This window comes from Scyliorhinus torazame, chromosome 13 (assembly GCF_047496885.1).
Source record: "Scyliorhinus torazame isolate Kashiwa2021f chromosome 13, sScyTor2.1, whole genome shotgun sequence".
Lineage (NCBI taxonomy): Eukaryota > Metazoa > Chordata > Chondrichthyes > Carcharhiniformes > Scyliorhinidae > Scyliorhinus > Scyliorhinus torazame.
This window is the reverse complement of record NC_092719.1, coordinates 25,824,938-25,843,445: the sequence shown is the minus strand read 5'-3', so window position 1 is coordinate 25,843,445 and position 18,508 is coordinate 25,824,938. Positions and strand designations below refer to the sequence as shown.

At 45.8% G+C, this 18,508-nt stretch overlaps 1 protein-coding gene across 1 annotated transcript in view; it reads right to left on the bottom strand.

Annotated features, from left to right (window-relative positions):
- tnpo3 (transportin 3) overlaps positions 1–18,508 on the bottom strand; it is an 86,926-nt gene that overhangs the window by 39,106 nt on the left and 29,312 nt on the right. Inside the window, exons 7-14 of the mRNA XM_072471197.1 lie at positions 16,604–16,742; positions 13,487–13,633; positions 11,735–11,842; positions 10,193–10,284; positions 6,443–6,582; positions 4,535–4,726; positions 2,589–2,680; positions 2,251–2,327 (exon numbers count right to left, since the gene is read on the bottom strand). Of these exons, the coding sequence (XP_072327298.1) occupies positions 2,251–2,327; positions 2,589–2,680; positions 4,535–4,726; positions 6,443–6,582; positions 10,193–10,284; positions 11,735–11,842; positions 13,487–13,633; positions 16,604–16,742 (987 nt within the window). The remainder of the gene's footprint in view (positions 1–2,250; positions 2,328–2,588; positions 2,681–4,534; positions 4,727–6,442; positions 6,583–10,192; positions 10,285–11,734; positions 11,843–13,486; positions 13,634–16,603; positions 16,743–18,508) is intronic.

Here is an 18,508-nt window from a genome sequence, read left to right as displayed (position 1 = left end):
CCTGTGTCTGTGTGAGTTTCTTCCGGATGCTCCGGTTTCCTCTCACAAAGTCCCAAAAGACGTGCTTGTTAGGTGAATTGAACATTCTGAATTCTCCCTCAGTGTACCCGAACAGGTACCGGACGATGTGGTGACTAGGGGATTTTCACAGTAACTTCATTGCAGTGTTAATGTAAGCCTATATCTGACACTAATAAAGATTATGATGATTATGACCGGAGACCCTGGGGGAATTCTCAGAGAGGCTCCAACTCCCAAAAGGGAACAAGCTTAGGTACCTGCAGCTGCGTGACTTTCTCCGTACGGAGACAAAAATGTTCCTCCAGAGACCCGGGCACACATTTCTGGACACAATGGTAGGGCTGGACTGGCTAGGGGTCGACAGGTGGCAACATCTACAGACGACTTATGGAAAAGGTCAGGACCCCACTGGATGGGGCCAGATGGAAATGGGGGGAGGACATGGGCATGGAGATAAGGGGAGGATCCTGGATCGAGACGCTGCACAGGATCAACTCCATCTCCTCCTGCGCCGTGCTAAGCCTGATGCAAGCACAGAGCGCATTTCACCAAGGCACGCATGAGCAGATACTTCCCAGAGGTGGAGGATTAGGCCCAGCACCCCCCCCCACCAGCAAAATAAAGACAATCGGCAAGCGAAGGGAAGGATCCCAGCAATATATGTAAACATGTGGGCAAAGTTACATTCAACTCCTGCCACTAAGCGGTAGGAGTCCCAGTAAGAGCCCTTCAAGATACTGAATAAACACTATTGTAAATAATGTTAAATAGTACTGAGACCTCAATCACGGACATGGTGACAGCGTGGGGTTCATGTTTAGTCATTTTTATTGTGTCATTATTACCGGTGTTCTGGTTTGTGTTTTTGTCTGCAAAGCTCGGTCTGCTCTTGTATTAAATTCAACTGTCAATAAAAATATTTTTAGAGATAAAGTATGAGTTAAGGGGCTCTGCAGGGGGTTTGAGAAACGGTGGGGGATGTTTGTGACCGTGTCTGAGGAGCTGTTCGTCGCGCCGGGGGCGGGGGAGGATCTGGACAGACTGTGCAGTTGATTGGTGGAAAGTATCTTTCCTAGGGTGCTTATTTGCTGTAACCTGTTTTAATACATGTTTGTAATAAAATACATTTTTTAAAAACATATATATATTTTTAGAAAGATGATTGCAAGTGGATGACCCATCTGGGCCTCCTCGAGGTCCGCAGCATCACAGAATTCAGTTTTCAGCCAACTTGATTCACTCCATATGATATCAAGAAGCGGTTGAACACACTGAATGCAGGAGAGCCAATGGGCCCCAACAATATCCTCCCTGTAGTGCTCAAGAGTTGTGCTCCAAAACCAGTCACACCAGTAGCCCAGCTGTTTCAAAACAGCAGACCACTGGCAACTACCTGACAATGTGGAAAATTGTTCACGTAAATCCTGTCCATAAAAAGCAAGACAAATACAACCCTTGACTTCAATGTGACAGAGTGTGACATCGTGGAGTCCTCATAAAAGTGAAACCAATGGGAAGTTGGGGGGGGGGGGGGGGGGGACCTCTCCCCTGGGCTGCACGGTAGCACAGTGGTTAGCACTGTAGCTTCACAGCGCCAGAGTCCCAGGTTCGATTCCCGGTTTGAGTCACCATCTGTGTGGAGTCTGCATGTTCTCCCTGGATCTCCGTGAGTTTCCTCCCACAAGTCCTGAAAGAAGTGTTGTTAGGTAAATTGGACATTCTGAATTCTCCCTCTGTGTACCTGAACAGGCACCAAAATGTGGCTTTTCACAGTAACTTCATTGCAGTGTTAATGTATGCCTACTTGTGACAATAAAGATTATTCTAAAATTAAATCAGCCCTTACCTTTTCCTGCTGAAGGTGAAAAAAACTCTTCTCTAGTCTCTCCACATAACTGAAGTCCCTAATCTCTAGTACCATTCTAATAAATTTCTTCTGCACCCGCCCTAAAGCCTTAACATAATTCCTAAAATGAGGTGGCCAGAACTGGATACAATTCTGGATATTCCAGCTGAGGTCTAGCCGGTGATTTACAATGGTTTATCATAACTTACTAGATTTTGTAGTATTTTCTGCTTCAGATTTCCAGCATTTTCTTTTAACTCTGTTGCAACAGTTGCATCAACGACAGGCCCTATACAAACTCTGGTATTCCAACAGTACAACAGGAAATATAGCTGCCCCGTTACAATAGCGCAATAAAGATACTTTTGTGAGAACAGTCATACCTAAAAATAACAGCCAGCCGATCCAGCCATATGGTGGGGTCTGTAGCGAGGCCATTAGCAGGCTCTTGTGCCAGGAGCTGGAAGTAAAAGAAATTATGCTTACAACCTGATGAACTGGGGCTTGAACAGGGTGGTGACACTAGGGAGGAGAAGTGAGAAGACTTTGTTTCAAAAGAGACGGTTATGTGACATGGAAAGCCCACCAGAAATTGGGTTCGGAATATTCTTGATATTAGCAGAGAGAAGGAGCAGAGTTCAGTGTCACAAGTTTGAGCTGCACTCAGGGGTATTGTGTTTATCCACTGACTATTGCCCATTTTCTGACTCTATGCTCTTACCTTTTTCAGTGCCATGACTTGTACAGCACACAGCTCGCTGAGGCATTGGGTAATCTTCTCCAAAGGGAGCCGGCAGAGAACAAGTGCCGTGCCTATCACAAAAAAAGGAAATTGATACAATAAAAGCATACGATCAACGTAGCATACGATCAACGTAATCCATCTTCCACCCAGAGAATGCCAGTTCCAAACCAGATTTTGGGTCCCTGAAATACACTAAGTAAATTATATATGCAGGTGGTACAAAAACAGAGTTGGCAATTTTCACCTAACTTGTTTTGGAGGGGCAGGTTCAGTTTGAGGGTCATATTGATGCTTTAGCTTAAAATTACCCCAAGTATTCTTTTTTTTTTTTTTAAATGGCACAAATAGGGATCACCTGCACCCCCCCCAAAAAGAAATCACATTCCTCAATGGATTGATCTCAACCCCATCTTGCAATGTTCTAGGCGAAACCCTCAAACTTTGCAACCTCCGGAAATTGGACTTATGGTTTCAATTATTGCACTGTGAGTGAGTGAATGAAGTCCCTCCTCACCTCTCAGGCCCTACATATTTTGATTTGGACTGATGCACACAAGTACTTGGAGGCAGAGTTAGCTCAAAGCTGCCCAAATGTAATGTAGGAAATGCAACAGTTAATATGAGCACAGCAAACTTTCACAAACAGCAATACAATAATGACCAAATAATCCCTTGGTTATGTTGGTTCACATAAATATTGACCAGGACACCAGAGGTATTTCCTCTGGGTTTTTTTTTTAAATATGGAATATTTTATGAACACCCCATTGGGCAGAAGAGACCCTCAGTTTAACAAGTCACCCGAAAGAGGGCAGTTTCTGAGAACACCGCACTCCCTCAGCATCGCACTGGGAGTATCAGCCTCGGGTATAAGCTCAGGTACCATACTGATCTTTACCTCTTCTTAGACACAGGTGAATGTGCTAGCCACTGAGCCAGATCTATGCGTGTTGTTAATTCAGTTCAAATATAAAGTTATCAAACGCAAGTGCAAACTCGGTGCTCAAAGGCACCACCTGAACATCGACAATCTTATCACTAAGTTTATTCCACTTACTCTTACCAAGTATCCTCATTCCTAAAAGACTCTTTACCAATGAGCCTGGAAGTACAAAATCTGTGAATTGTGCTGCGCGATATCTTCCGAGTATAAGGAGTAATATTTCACACATTCACCATCGCAATTCATCAAAATTCTAATTACAAGACTGCTTTCAAAATAATCTTTCCAATGAAAAGCTGACCATAATTAGTTGATAATTCATGCACTTTTTGTGATGGAAGGTTAGTCTTCTCTAAGTGATCAATCTAAAATGTTACGCGTAACACAAAATCCTCTTACGGCACGGTGGCACAGTGGTTAACATTGCTGCCTCACAGCTCCAGGGTCCCAGGTTCAATTCCAGCCTTGATGACTGTCTGTGTTGAGTTTGCACTTTCTCCCCGTGTCTGCGTGGGTTTCTTCCAGGTGCTCCAGTTTCCTCCCACAGTCCAAAGATGTGCAGGTTAGGTAGACTGGCCACGCTAAATTGCCCCTTAGTGTCCAAAAGGTTAGATCGGGTTACTGGGATGGGGTGGAAGCCTGGGCTTAAGTAGGGTGCGCTTTCCAAGAGCCGGTGCAGACTTGATGGGCCAAATGGCCTCCTTCTGCACTGTAAATGTTATGATTATGATTATGCTCTAATTCCACGCCCATCTACTAAATCCACCACTCAAACTTACTCACTTCATTGGGAAACTTTCTCGACTCCTCTAAACAACCAATGCAATAAGGAAGAGAAAGAAACAGTGAATTGGCCAGGTATGAACATTATGGTGTATATTGTTTTTGGACTTTGGTTAGGATATAAACACAACTAGTACAACAGCCATTATCCAGCCCAAACCCTAGTGTATATGATACAGATTAAGATTCTGAATACCTTTCAGAAGACCGATGGCAGCTTCATGCGAGAGGCTGAAGGTATCAAGAGAACGAACAATTTCCAGGAGGCCCTCAAAGTGCTGAGTCATGTGATCGCGACAGGAGGAGCAGATGTTTTGAATGGCTTTGGCTGACGCTGATGCGAGTGTTTTCTCCCGCAGTCCCTTCATTAAATAATTTAACACTGGATCTTGTTGTGGACAGGAAGGAAGAAAGCAAAACACAAGATTATTTTGGGGGGGTTTATTTGTTTATTATAGATAGAATTTGCACTATAGAAACAGACCATTTGGTCCAACTAGTCCATGCTGCCATTTAGGATCCACACTAGCCTCCTCCCATCTTATTTTATCTAACCATGGAAACATATCTTTTTGGTCTTTTCTCTCTCATGGACTTAGCTAGATTCTACTGCTAAACATCTGTGCCATTTGTCTCAACTATACCACATGGTACAAGTTCAACATTTTTTGATAAAGTAGGTTCCCCTAATTCCCTATTGGAATTATTAATAACTTTCTTACATTTGTGGCCCCTAGTTTTGGACTCCTCTACAGTGGAACATCTTCTCTACAGCTACCTATTTAACACCATCATAATCTTAAAAGACCCTTATGAGATCATCCCCTCAGCATTCTCGCTACTAAAAATCTTGTTTGAAAGATTTAACGGACAGGAAAATGAGCTGAAAATGCTCCCTGATGTCTCCCAAGTCCCCTGCACTGGCCAAGTCCAGGTTTCAATTCCTCCAACTTTGCTGAACTCTCTGATCTCAGATAGACGAATGGTTCGAGTTCCACCATTGGCAGGTGAATCAGTAACCGTGGGCCGTAGATTTAAGGTAACTGACTCAAGAGTGAAGAAGGAGATGAGAATTCTTTTTTTTTTTAAGAACTGCTGAAAGTTATAATGATCTGGAATGTACTGCCTGAAAGGTTGGTGAAGGTCGATTCATTGGTAACTTTCATAAGAAAATTGAATGCATACTTGGAAAGGAGAAATCTGCAGGGCTGTGGAGAAAGAGCAGGTGTTAGTGGGATTATATGGAAAACTCTTTCCAAGAATTGGCACAGCCATAAGAGGCAGAATGGATTTCTGCTGTGCTCCATCATTCTATGCTCTGGGATTCAAGAGTTATGGTGGAGAAATAATCAACCACGGGTTAAACCTCAACATCAAATTTTGATTGAAAAAACTCCAGGTTTAAGAATAATGCTATCTGACAATTTATTCACAATATAGTCGCCGAAACCAAGAACTACTACCAATTACATAGCATGTTATCAATTAGAACTCAAAAGTACTTGACATAATCATTGACTTTCTGGAGTGCAGTCAAAGGAGGTAAACCACTATACGCTAGTAACATCCTACAAAGAGCTGACAGATGGGACTGCAGGATTACCTGCATTGATAGCATAGAAACCACTGTTTATGGTCCACACAAGCCTCTTCCCATCCCATTTAATTAAATCCTTACAACATATGCATTGATTCCTTTCTCCACCACCTACATACCTACCAGTTATGAAAATGAAATGAAATGAAAATCGCTTATTGTCACAAGTAGGCTTCAAATGAAGTTACTGTGAAAAGCCCCTAGTCGCCACATTCCGGCGCCTGTTCGGGGAGGCTGGTACGGGAATTGAACCGCGCTGCTGGCCTGCCTTGGTCTGCTTTAGAAGTCAGCTATTTAGCCCTGTGCTAAACCAGCCCCCAACTTGTTTCTTAACTTGTTTCAAGGCTAGTGCTGGGTGAAGGGACATTAGGATAACTCACTGCTCTTCACTAGCACCTTCCAAACCCCCAGGCAGAGAGAAAATAAAGTCACAGGACATACAAAGACACAAAGAGAACACAAAAGTGGAACTATACCATCACAGTTGCTGTAAACAATATTACACACCTAAGAATCTGGGATTTCTATCAACGACCTCATTCAGTTCTCCGACCAGTTCAATGCTTGTGAATCGGACTGCCACGTGCACAGTGTCTGGAAGCTGAACTACAGCCTCAAGCACTTCAGCCAAGGTAGGGGTATTGTCGCTAAAACATAAACAAAAAAAGCACAGAATAAATTGTGTTAGCAAACGGGTTTTGTTCTCTTACATTTAATCTTTTGCAATGGTTATACAGTATTCTTCTGGTAAAGCACCTCATTGTGTCTCAAAAACGACCAAGCCATCAGATACATTGAATTTACTACAAGTGCAGTAACTATTAGATTTGGAGCTGCAGAAAACATTTTGCAGACAGCGAGAGTCCCCCAAACAGCAACCGGATAAATGATCGGGTAATATGTTTTTGGTAAGTCATAGTTGAGAAAGGACATCGGGAGAACTCTCAGCTATTCTTTAATAGTATTGTGATGAGTGTAGGAATTTCACATATATTGTATAATATGTATTTGGTGCAGAAAGCGTTAAAAGCCTGGGTTAGTGAGTGTATGACTGCTGCAGTCATGTTCTTAAAAATCCTGATTTGCAAGACAGCTCGACTTTTTGGGAGCCAGAGGTGCGTTTAAAGCTGATAAATGTTAGGGCTAATGGATTTTTGTTTATATTAGGAGGGTTCCCTGCGGGGTAATTAGTTAGAGACATTGTGTTCAGTTTAGCAAGACAATATAGGTAATGGAAGGAGCCAGGAGTTGAAGCAGTCAGGTGGCAGATTTTAGTTTGTGGCTGGAAAGCAAGCTAAGTTTCCGAAGATATAATATAATCTTTACTAGTGTCACAAGTAGGCTTACATTAACACTGCAATGAAGTTACTGTGAAAATCTCCTAGTCGCCACACTATGGCGCCTGTTCGGGTACACGGAGGGAGAATTCAGAATGTCCAATTTACCTAACAAGCATGTCTTTCGGGAGTTGTGGGTGGAAACCGGAGCACCCAGAGGAAACCCACGCAGACACAGGGAGGATGTGCAGACTCTGCACAGACAGTGACCAAAGCCGGGAATCGAGCCCGGGTCCTTGGCGCTGTGAAGCAACTGTGCTAACCACTGTGCTACTGTGCCGCTAAATTACAGCCGGAGATGCTGCATTGTCCTGACAGGGCTCAGGTCTAGCTTTTAAACAGTCTCAAAATACATCTGTGTACTGCAAGTATTCCTGAGTGCTAACTGCATTTACAAGTGGATTGGGATCGGAGATGATTTTGTTGTCTGGGTGAAAATAAAGATAGCAGTTAAGGGCTATTGTGTCACTGTACTGAGTGGCATTGTTTAAGTGGTAATTGTGAGCTATTTTCTCATGGGCTGGCTTAGCACAGCGGGCTAAACAGCTGGCTTGTAATGAAGAACAAGACCAGCAGCGCGGGTTCAATTCCTGTACCGGCCTCCCCGAACAGGTGCCGGAATGTGGCGACTAGGGGCTTTTTACAGTAACTTCATTGAAGCCTACTTGTGACAATAAGCGATTATTAGTATTATATTGTTATTATTATGTGATGTGAAGATATTTTAATACTGTGTTAGTAATAAAGTTTGTTTTAATATACCATATTCCTATTTTGCATGAAATCACCCCTGGAGTGAGGTATTCTTTCCTCATAGTCTTACAAAATTAAAATATTGGGGTTTCAGTCCAGTATCTTAGCCACTGCTGGGGTGTGGTCCAGGATCATTATAGTATGATTAGATCTTTAATGCCCACGTGAACAGACAGGTGAGACACAGATCATCTGTGTAACACAGCTTCTTTAGAGTAGACCCTGTGACAAAGTATCATACACTGATAAGTGATGTGTCAAGAGTGGATTGTGTGCTCACGTTGAAGTAGGACATGAATCTAGAAGGATAAGAGCAGGGGATGCACGAGAACACCATCATCTGCACGTTCCCCTCCAAACCTCACACCATTCTGCTTGCAGCTATATCACTGTTCATTCACGGCCACTGGATCAAAATCCTGGAACTCCCTTTACTAATAGCACCATGAGTGTATCTACACCACATGGACTGCAGTGTTTCCAGAAGGTGGCTCACCACCAGTTCTTAAGGGCATTACTTTCTAGTAATGCACACATCCTATGCAAGAATTGTTTAAAAAACTACCACCTTTTATTTCAAAGAGCGAGAGAAAGAAATACCAACTGAGCCAAAAAGATTATTGGAAAATATCTAACATTTCTTAGGTTTTTTAAAAACTAAAGTCTCAGAGTTCCACGGCCCAAAATTTCTCACCAGCCCGATTGAAGCACTTGGGCTGCCTGTTCCCAGAAACTACAAGGAAATCCATACAGCAGCAGAACCTGGTATTGAAGGGATGGGTAGTTCCACAGCAACCAATTTAAAGAGAGTGCCTCTTGCCTCCCACCCAAAAAACTTAACCACAAGGCGTAACGACTAGATGCGAGCATATCTTCAACTAATGTTCACACACAGGCACAATCCAGCCAGGAATCACAAGACAATGATCAGGAATGTGGGGTGAGATTCTCCGACCTCCTCGCCGGGTCGGAGAATCGCCGGGGGCTGGCGTGAATCCTGCCCCCGCCGGTTGCCAAATTCTCTGGCACCCCCCGCCCCCCGGCGATTCTCCGGCCCGGATGGGCCGAAGTCCAGCCGCTAAAATGCCTGTCCCACCGGCGTAGATTAAACCACCTACATTACCGGCGCGAGCGGGCTCCGGGGTCCTGGGGGGGGGGGGGCGATCTGGCCCCGGGGGGTGCCCCCACGGTGGCCTGGCCCGCGATCGGGGCCCACCGATCCACGGGCGGGCCTGTGCCGTGGGGGCACTCTTTTCCTTCTGCCTTCGCCACGGTCTCCACCATGGCGGAGGCGGAAGAGACTCCCTCCACTGCGCATGCGCGGGAATGCCGTCAGCGGGCGCTAACGCTCCCGCACATGCGCCGCCCGGAGATGTCATTTCCGCGCCAGCTGGCGGGACCCCAAAGGCCTTTTCCGCCAGCTGGCGGGGCGGAAATTCGTCCGGCACGGGCCTAGCCCCTTAAGGTTGGGGCTCAGCCCCCCCAAGATGCGGAGCATTCCGCACCTTTGGGGCAGCGCGATGCCCGACTGATTCGTGCCGTTTTGGGCGCCAGTCGGCGGACATCGCGCCGATACCGGAGAATTTTGCCCCTGATCTCTGCTACATTTTAAAAAAATAACATTGCAATCTTATCCCTAGAAAACAGGTATACTTTTAACAAAAGGTATTTTGTTTCTTGACTTCCCCTTCCCTTTGTTTGGGGAAAACGGATCTTCCATTTAGTTAGACTGATAAAGTCTTAAAGATTTTGAAAGGACTTGAAGCTGATTTAAGTAAGTCACTCTCTGTGTCAGAGTTTAAATCCCAGGAGACCCAAGGTAAAATTAATTTGAAAGGCAAATCATTTCCACCCAAATATTCACAAAGGTATGGAATAAATCACAAGGGGAAGACTGGAGAATAAATGTGAAAGATTATTTCCAATGGGGCATGAATTTAGGAATAGCATCAAAAATGTAAAGAAGGGAGACAAAGAGTTAATGGAATGTGTTACAGGTGCTTTGAAGCATAGTCAATTGCATTTAATAGGGTAAATGAGTAATAAAAAGATTTTAAACGGTATGAGGAAAGAAAACAGCTCAGTTCAATGGGGAGCAATACGATGTTCTAAAAAGCACTTTTTCTGCAATGACATTTCCAGAATTCTATAATTTTATTTTACTTACGGATCCACGCTTTTCGCTATGGAAGCCATGATGAACAGGACAGCTTCAGTGATCTCCCAGGATGGCCCACTATCTTTCAGTGTGGAATAAAGCTGAGAAGATGAACAAGACAATACAATTTCATTAAATAGAAACTTACACAAAAATGCTTTTAGGAACAGTAGGTCGTTAAACCCCTTGAGCATGTTCCACCATTCAATTGGAACTGTACATTAACTAATTATGCCCACAATGTATTCTTCACGGCGCATATATGCGCTATCCCATCATAGAAGCTAATCACCCATTTAGTCACTTTCAACACGCAAATCTAACCCTAGAACCCTCCAAGCCTTCTACATTATTCCAATTCTGGCCTTCTGGCATCCTCAATTTCCTTTACCTCACTACTGACAGCCAAGCTTTCCTTTGTCTCAGCTCCAGAACCCTCTCCCTAAATCTCTCTGCCTCTCTCTCGTTTGTGTATGTGCACACATGCACACATGTGCTGGAGGAATTTTTAAGAAGAGATAGATAGTTATACTTTCAGAATACAATGTGTGTTAACCAGTTCTTGCAAATGGTTAAAAAAGTCTTGTTTTATAATAAACAATCACTTTGAGTTTATTGAAAGAAGCCTGGTTAAAGTCCTTTTTATTCTGGGTATCAGTAGATAAGGTAAACAATTGGCCATTTAATGGTATGACCTGCGAAGTTGTGGGCGAGATAATACATGCATCCCTCCATCCTGGTCGTAATAGTACCTCTTTAACCAAGCTTCAGCTTGGTGCCAATTTTTATCTGATTACTCTCCTATGAAGCACGTTGAGATATTTTACCATGTTAATGGCACTATATAAATGCCTGTAGCTATTACTGTAACATGCACTCCATTTATCTTAATCCTCTTTCATTGCCCAAGCACATGCTACCTTATCGTGGACTCTATTCACCCAATGTTTTTATACAATATATCCAAACTCTCTCTCAACACACTTAGGCCTTGGAATGACAGTGTATAGATTTCCGGGTCCCTTGTCGTGAAGGAAACATTACACTATTATAAATGGGTCAATATCTGCTAAAATAGCAAGTAAAAAAAGTTGCATCAAGGTGTTCACATATTAAGGTTTATACAGTGTAATTTCGAGGCTTTAATCCCAAAGGTTTTTTTTTTAAATAGTTTAAATTTTCTCTTTTAAATGTTCTGACTCCTGGCAATTTAGTTCCTTTCTCCAGTGCCTCACCACAGCATCTTTCAGGTGGGAGCCAGAACACTGGTTCAGAGAGAGAAAAATCTGTTAGGGTTTCTCTACTTATTGTAATCCAGTGACATCTGCCAGGACAAATCTGGACATCTGGCAAAGACCGATTCAGCCACAATGGTCCCCGCAGCCAAATAGCTGTACTATCATGATCTAGATTGACAGATGAAGAGGATCAATCAATGAACTTTGCCCTAGCACAAATCAGTACCTTCAGAAGTCAAATCTTAAGTGCACAGATAATATCCCTGTTAAATTATGATTCATGTTCAGATTCTTTCTGAACCTAGTGTGTCACCTGTGTGAAACATTCCATTGAACCAACGAGGAAGATCACATCCTTCACAAGATCAGACACTCTCATCCGGAACTCCCCAAAGTCATCAGTGTCTTCTGGAATTCCATCCTGCAGATAGAAAGGTTAGCACAAGGCGTTAAAACAATCAACGTGCCAATGAGGTAGACGCAAACAAACTAATTAACTTGGACAATGGCCACAGGACTAGACGACACAGGCACAAAATTCATACGGTTTCATTCACTCTTGTAGGTTAATGAATGAGTGGAATAAACGGCAAGAGGGGGAATTCAGGATCGAGTGCCACCTTAAAAAAGGAGTTGAACCAATATCTTCTGAGAAGGGGGACTAAGGAAGTGAAAGATATTGACAGCACTGCATAAATGTTTTTCACACAACCTTATTCCATAGATTTTATACAATGGACCACATCCACCCATTTAATCTCCTTCCATACCCAAAAAGACTACCTAGCTATTTAACCTCCTGATATAGTCATGTACAAGTTACCCTATCATGGACTCAATCCCACCTATTTAATCGCCTTCCATCATCCATGTACACTCTTATGTACACTGTGCTACCGGGCAACAAGGTAGCACAGTAGTTAGCACAGTTGCTTCACAGCTCCAAGGACCCAGGTTCGATTCCTGGCTTGGGTCACTGTCTGTGCGGAGTCTGCACGTTCTCCCCGTGTCTGCGCGGGTTTCCTCCGGGTGCTCCGGTTTCCTCCCACAGTCCAAAGATGTGCAGGTTAGGTGGATTGGCCATGATAAATTGCCCTTAAGTGTCCAAAGAAAAAAGGTTAGCTGGGTTTATTGGGTTACGGGGGTAGGGTGCTCTTTCCAAGGGCAGGTGCAGACTCAATGGGTTGAATGGCCTCCTTCTGCACTGTACGTTCTATGAATTATCCTATAGTGGACTCTATCCATTTTATCTTCTGAAATTCTATATAATCACTTTTACACCTAAAAAGTAATGAGGAAAAAAAAATCAAGATTTATCCATCCTAAATTTTAAACGTTTAGACCGACCTGCTGCCTTTTCAGGTTTTCTCACTTGCAGCTGCACAAAAACCACAGAATGTGAAATATTTTGTTGGCTTTTATTGGGAGCAGAAGTAACCGGCTGGTGAGATTGGCACCCTTCTCATTTGCTGTTAATCCAATAGTGCCCAGCCAAAGAGGTTGCTACTCATTGTTTCACGGCATGGGTCAGGATATTCTCCCCAGTGTGCTCATGCTATTTTAAATACTGCATAATTACCTCCTGAGTCACAAAGGCAAAGTAGCTCTGGACTTAGATCCATCAACGTTGCTGAGTCAATAGGGGTGTGATAATTGGCATGAACATTATGGGAAGGGGTGAAAATAAAATCATCACTGTCTCCTCCCCTGATCATACCCGTGATCTTCTGTTAGAAACGGAGAAATGCAGATGTTGGGTGAGCACAAGATCAAGCTGAGCTTGGCTGCTATTTTGAATTGGCTGCCACTGAACAGCACCTTCCGAAACACTCACTATTTAGGCTCAGAGATAAGGTACCCAATTTGGGACGGACTCGAAGAGATGGGCACACCCACTGACTCATTTAAACAGTTTTTTTGATGCCGGAAATATTCCATGTCTCGATATTACACCGACAACACCATGGCAATCCATTCCTACTGGTTATAAACACACATCATCACACAATGCTCCCTCACCTAGGTTCCATCAATATCCTAATGCATGAATTCCTGAAAATCTTACGTGATCTGGTTCTAACTGGCAATGCCGGGCCAGGGCATGAAGCAGCCGCTGAATGTATGGGCGAAAGACAGCGTGACGTGTAGGGTCATTAACTTTGTAGAGGTGTTCTCCCAATCTGTACCAGAAGTTAAAGCTGATCTCCGCTACCTGGATAAACGGAAAGAATTCATAAACCAGAAAAAGAGACAGTGACCGCTTAAATACAGTTTAGTTTCTCTGAAAACACATTTTAGACAACACAGAAAAACTAGTGAATAAGCTGCAGACATTACTTAAGAGAACTTTCATTCCTCCTGAACACAAGGATGTCCTCACTTTATCCTTTCGAAATGCTCCTAACCACTACCAGCTCAGAGTTTTGTAACCAACTGCGCTACTGCTCTTAAGATTTCAGGACAATCTAAGCCGAGCATTCAGAGCTGTATTGAGTGAGTGCCTCATTGTTGGAAGTGTCATCTTTCAGAAAAACCTTGGTGGTTGCAAGGTGGCGCAGTCGTTAGCACTGCTGCCTTACAGTGCCAGGGACCGGGTTCAATTCTGGCCTGGGTGACTATGCAGTTTGCACGTTCTCCCAACGTCTGCGAGACTTTCCTCCAGGTGCTCCGGTTTCCTCCCAGAGTCCAAAAATGTGCAGTTAGGTGGGGTTACAGGAATGGAGCGGGTTGGGGGCCTAGATAGGGTGCGCTTTCAGAGGGTGCAGACTCAATGGGCCGAATGGCTTCCTTCTGCACTGTAGGGATTCTATGATCCATTGGAATAATTCAACAAAAAAATGAAGAGTTTTTCCTGAGCACATTAGCAAACAATCCGACCAGAGCTACAAGCAGGTTCTCTGGTCAAGGCTCAAATGCTGTTTGCGGGATTGTACAGGCCTCATATTGGTGCTGTTATTGACATAATAGTGACTGCACTACAAAGAAGTACTTCATTGGCTCCAAAGTACTTTGGGAAGCTGCTTTATCAATACAAGCTCTTTCTTTCAATACACTGTTACACAGTTCAAACTTTTCTCTCCTGTTACAACTCAACTTTAGTAGATCATGTTAAAGTTGTAATTGTGCTGCAATAGAATACAGGCTTTAAGTTGTTAATTAAGCACAGCTGTCCCCAGCTGGGGGAGGATTAGGGAATCATTGAAAGAGTAAATAAACCAGTTCTCTCTGGGAGATTCTGAGACTTCACTTTGTTGTCTTGGATACAAACCTGTTTACAGTACAGGCTAGCTTTAGATTCATTCTTCCTCAACATACAATTATTGGAATTAATAAACCACAATCTGTTCAGCCCAAGAATCAGCTGCTCTTGCACTGTAACCACAGGTATTCCCCAAGGATGTAATCTTGGTTCCATCCCATTTCTCATCTACATGCTGCCCCTCGCCAGATCACCCAAAAATACAGCATCAGTTTTCACACGTATGTTGACGACTTCCAGCTCTACCGCACCGCCACCTCTCACGACTTCTCCATTAGCTCTACATTATCAGACTGCTTGTCTGACACCCAGCCCTGCATGAGCAGAAATTTCCTCCAATTAAATATTGACATGACTGAAGCCATCATTTTCTTCCCCCATTACAATCCGAGTCTCCAACCCAGCGATTCCATTGCTAACACTGCCCGAGGCTGAACCTGACTGCAACCTTGGGTGTCATAGTTGAACACAAAATGAGCTTCAGACCACATATCGCACTATCACTAAGACCATTGTGACATTGTCCGACTACCTAACCTCAGCTAATCTGGTGGCTAAATTATCAACTGTGTCTTCATTGGGCAGCACAGTGGTTAGCACAGCTGCATTGCGGCACCGAGGTTCGGTCCCAGCTCTGGGTCGCGTTCCGTGTGGAGTTTGCACAATCTCCCTGTGTCTGCGTGGGTTTCGCCCCCACAGTCCAAAGATGTGCAGGGCAGGTGGATTGGCCGTGCTAAATTGCCCCTTAATTGGAAAAAATGAATTGGGTACTCTAAATTTTTTTTTAAAAACGGTCTTTGACTGAGGGCAGCAAACCCTTCCTCCCATCAAGTCCCATTCACCCATCACCCCTGCGCTCATTGACCTATACGGGCTCCCGGTGACGAAAGTCCCTCAGATTTAAAATACGCATCCTTGTTTTCAAATTTGTCCACAACCTCGTGACTCCCATGTGACTCTCATCACTCCACATCTCTGTACTCTCCTCAAATTCTGATTCTTGATCCTGATTTTCACCATGCCTTCCGGGCAAACATCCTAAACTGTGGAGTTTCCTCCCCAAAACCGTTTACCACCCTAGCTCTCTTCCCTCATTTACGGCACTCCTTAAAAGCTACCTCTTTGAGCAAGCTTTTGGTGATCCACTCTGATATTTCCTTATGTGGCTCCAGGGCATAAAGTAATTTTAAAGGCACTATATAAATACAAGGTGTGGTAGTTGTTGAATCCTCGAGAACATCTGTTTTTGTGCTGATTCTTCCTGTCCTGCCAACATCACACAGATTATCTGGTTATTTATCTCATTCCTGGTTGTGGGATCTTGCTATGTGCAAATGTTCTGCCAAGTTTCCTACATTACAACAGTAACCACACTTCACTGGCTGCAAAGCACTCCAGGCTATCCTGAGGTCATGAAAGGCACAATACAAATATAAGTATGATCGCTGGTCAGTACATATCTAAAACACACACAGAAAAGTTGTCCTTCAAAATATGGGTTCAGATTCCCATGGTTCAGTGTCTAATTGCACTCCAGGTTGTGGGACTCGATCACAAAATCAGTCCGTGATCTGTAGCAATTTAACGGAACTCAACCAGGACACTGAGGAATGCACAACATTTCACTGCCGAGGATATACTAAAGTTCAGTAGATTCTCCCACCCAGTGATTCCCTGCTGGGGGCTGCCCATCAGAGAAGACTACATAAGACATAATTGAATTTGAAAGCTCCAACACTGCACGCCTTGCTCAACCACACTCCTTGGCTGGGGCACTGCAAGCAATGGAAAGGGCCAAGGAAATGTGCCCATCACAGGCCCTTGCCTTCAGAAGAGAAAGTGTAATGCGACCTGCCAAATCTGAAGCAGTAAAATCATTGTCAGGATCTGCCCACCACACTGTGACCAGGACTCTCTCCCTACCTCATATTGTGCATGCCCCGCACAAATCAGTAATAGTTCCAGCGTCCGGAGGTCTCCAAGCCCCTGCCCAGGGGTCTGTACGATTGTCTCTAGAAACGTCTCACACAACTCAGTAAAAATACGGCAATAATTCAGAACCCTGTGCAGAGAAAGAAAAAGTGATCAGAATGGGATGCAGAGTAAAATCTGGTCCTTTCAGTTTCCTTTTTAATAAAACGAATCCATGATGAGGCAATTAGAATAGGAAAGAGAGAAGTACAAATGGGAAGTTTAGGAGACAATGAGACATATTCAGCACTCTGATGCTCTATTAATTAGCAACGTTATGTGGTACAAAATATTCAAAACATAAGCGTTGTCCCAAGTGAGCTGGTCTCAACAGCTGGACGAATACACTTTTTTATTGCGTACTGTCCAGGGTAATGAGAATCAAGTTCCCTACTCCACCAGTCTTGCCCCCCACCCCACGGAAAGTGTCCCGCAACTCCATCAATCCTGAACCATCTCTCCCTGCCCCATCCCTTCTGCCCACTCCACGACCCAGCCCCACTAACTCCACGACCCAGCCCCACCCCCGCTAACTCCACCGATCCTGCCCCACCTCCACCCCACTCCACCGATCCTGCCCCACCTCCACCGATCCTGCCCCACCCCCACCCACTCCACCGATCCTGCCTCACCCCCACCCACTCCACCGATCCTGCCCCACCCACTCCAGCGATCCCGCCCCACCCCCACCCACTCCACCGATCCTGCCCCACCCCCACCCACTCCCACCGATCCTGCCCCCACACCCACCCACTCCACTGATCCTGCCCCACCCCACTCCAGCGATCCCGCCCCACCCACTCCACCGATCCTGCCCCACCCCCACCCACTCCACCGATCCTGCCCCACCCCCACCCACTCCACCGATCCTGCCCCACACCCACCCACTCCACTGATCCTGCCCCACCCACTCCCACCCACTCCAGCGATCCCGCCCCACCCACTCCACTGATCCTGCCCCACACCCACCCACTCCACCGATCCTGACCCACGCACTCCAGCGATCCCGCCCCACTCCCACGTTCCTGCCCGACTCCCACCCACTCCTGCGATCCCGCCCCACTCCCACCCACTCCAGCGATCCCGCCCCACTCCCACCCACTCCAGCGATCCTGCCCCACCCCCTCCACCGATCCTGCCCCACCCCCACCCACCCGATCCTGCCCCACCCACTGATCCTGCCCCACCCCCACCCACCGATCCTGCCCCACCCGTACCCACTCCACCGGACCCACCCCATCCCACTCCACGACCCAGCCCCACCCCCGCGAACTCCACCGATCCTGCCCCACCCCCACCCCACTCACACCGATCCTGCCCCACCCACTCCACCGATCCTGCCCCACCCCCCACCCACTCCATCGATCCTGCCCCACTCCCACCCACTCCACCGAGCCTGCCCCGCCCCCACCCACTCCACCTATCCAGGCCCACCCTCCGCCACTCCATGACCCAACCCCATCTCCCCAGCCCAATCCACCGATCCAGCCCCATCCCCGCCCACTCCACCATCCAGCCCCGCTAACTCCACCGATCCTGCCCCACCTCCACCCACTCCACCGATCCAGCCCCACCCCCGCCCACTCCACCGATCCAGGCCCACCCCCACCCCACTCCACCTATCCAACCCCACCCACTCCATGACCCAACCCCATCCTACCCACTCCATGACCCAACCCCATCTCCCCGCCCACTCCACCGATCCTGCCCCACCCCCCACCCACTCCACCGATCCTGCCCTACCCCCCACCCACTCCACCGATCCTGCCCCACTCCTACCCACTCCACCGAGCCTGCCCCACTCCCACCCACTCCACCGAGCCTGCCCCACCGATCCTGCCCCACTCCACCTATCCA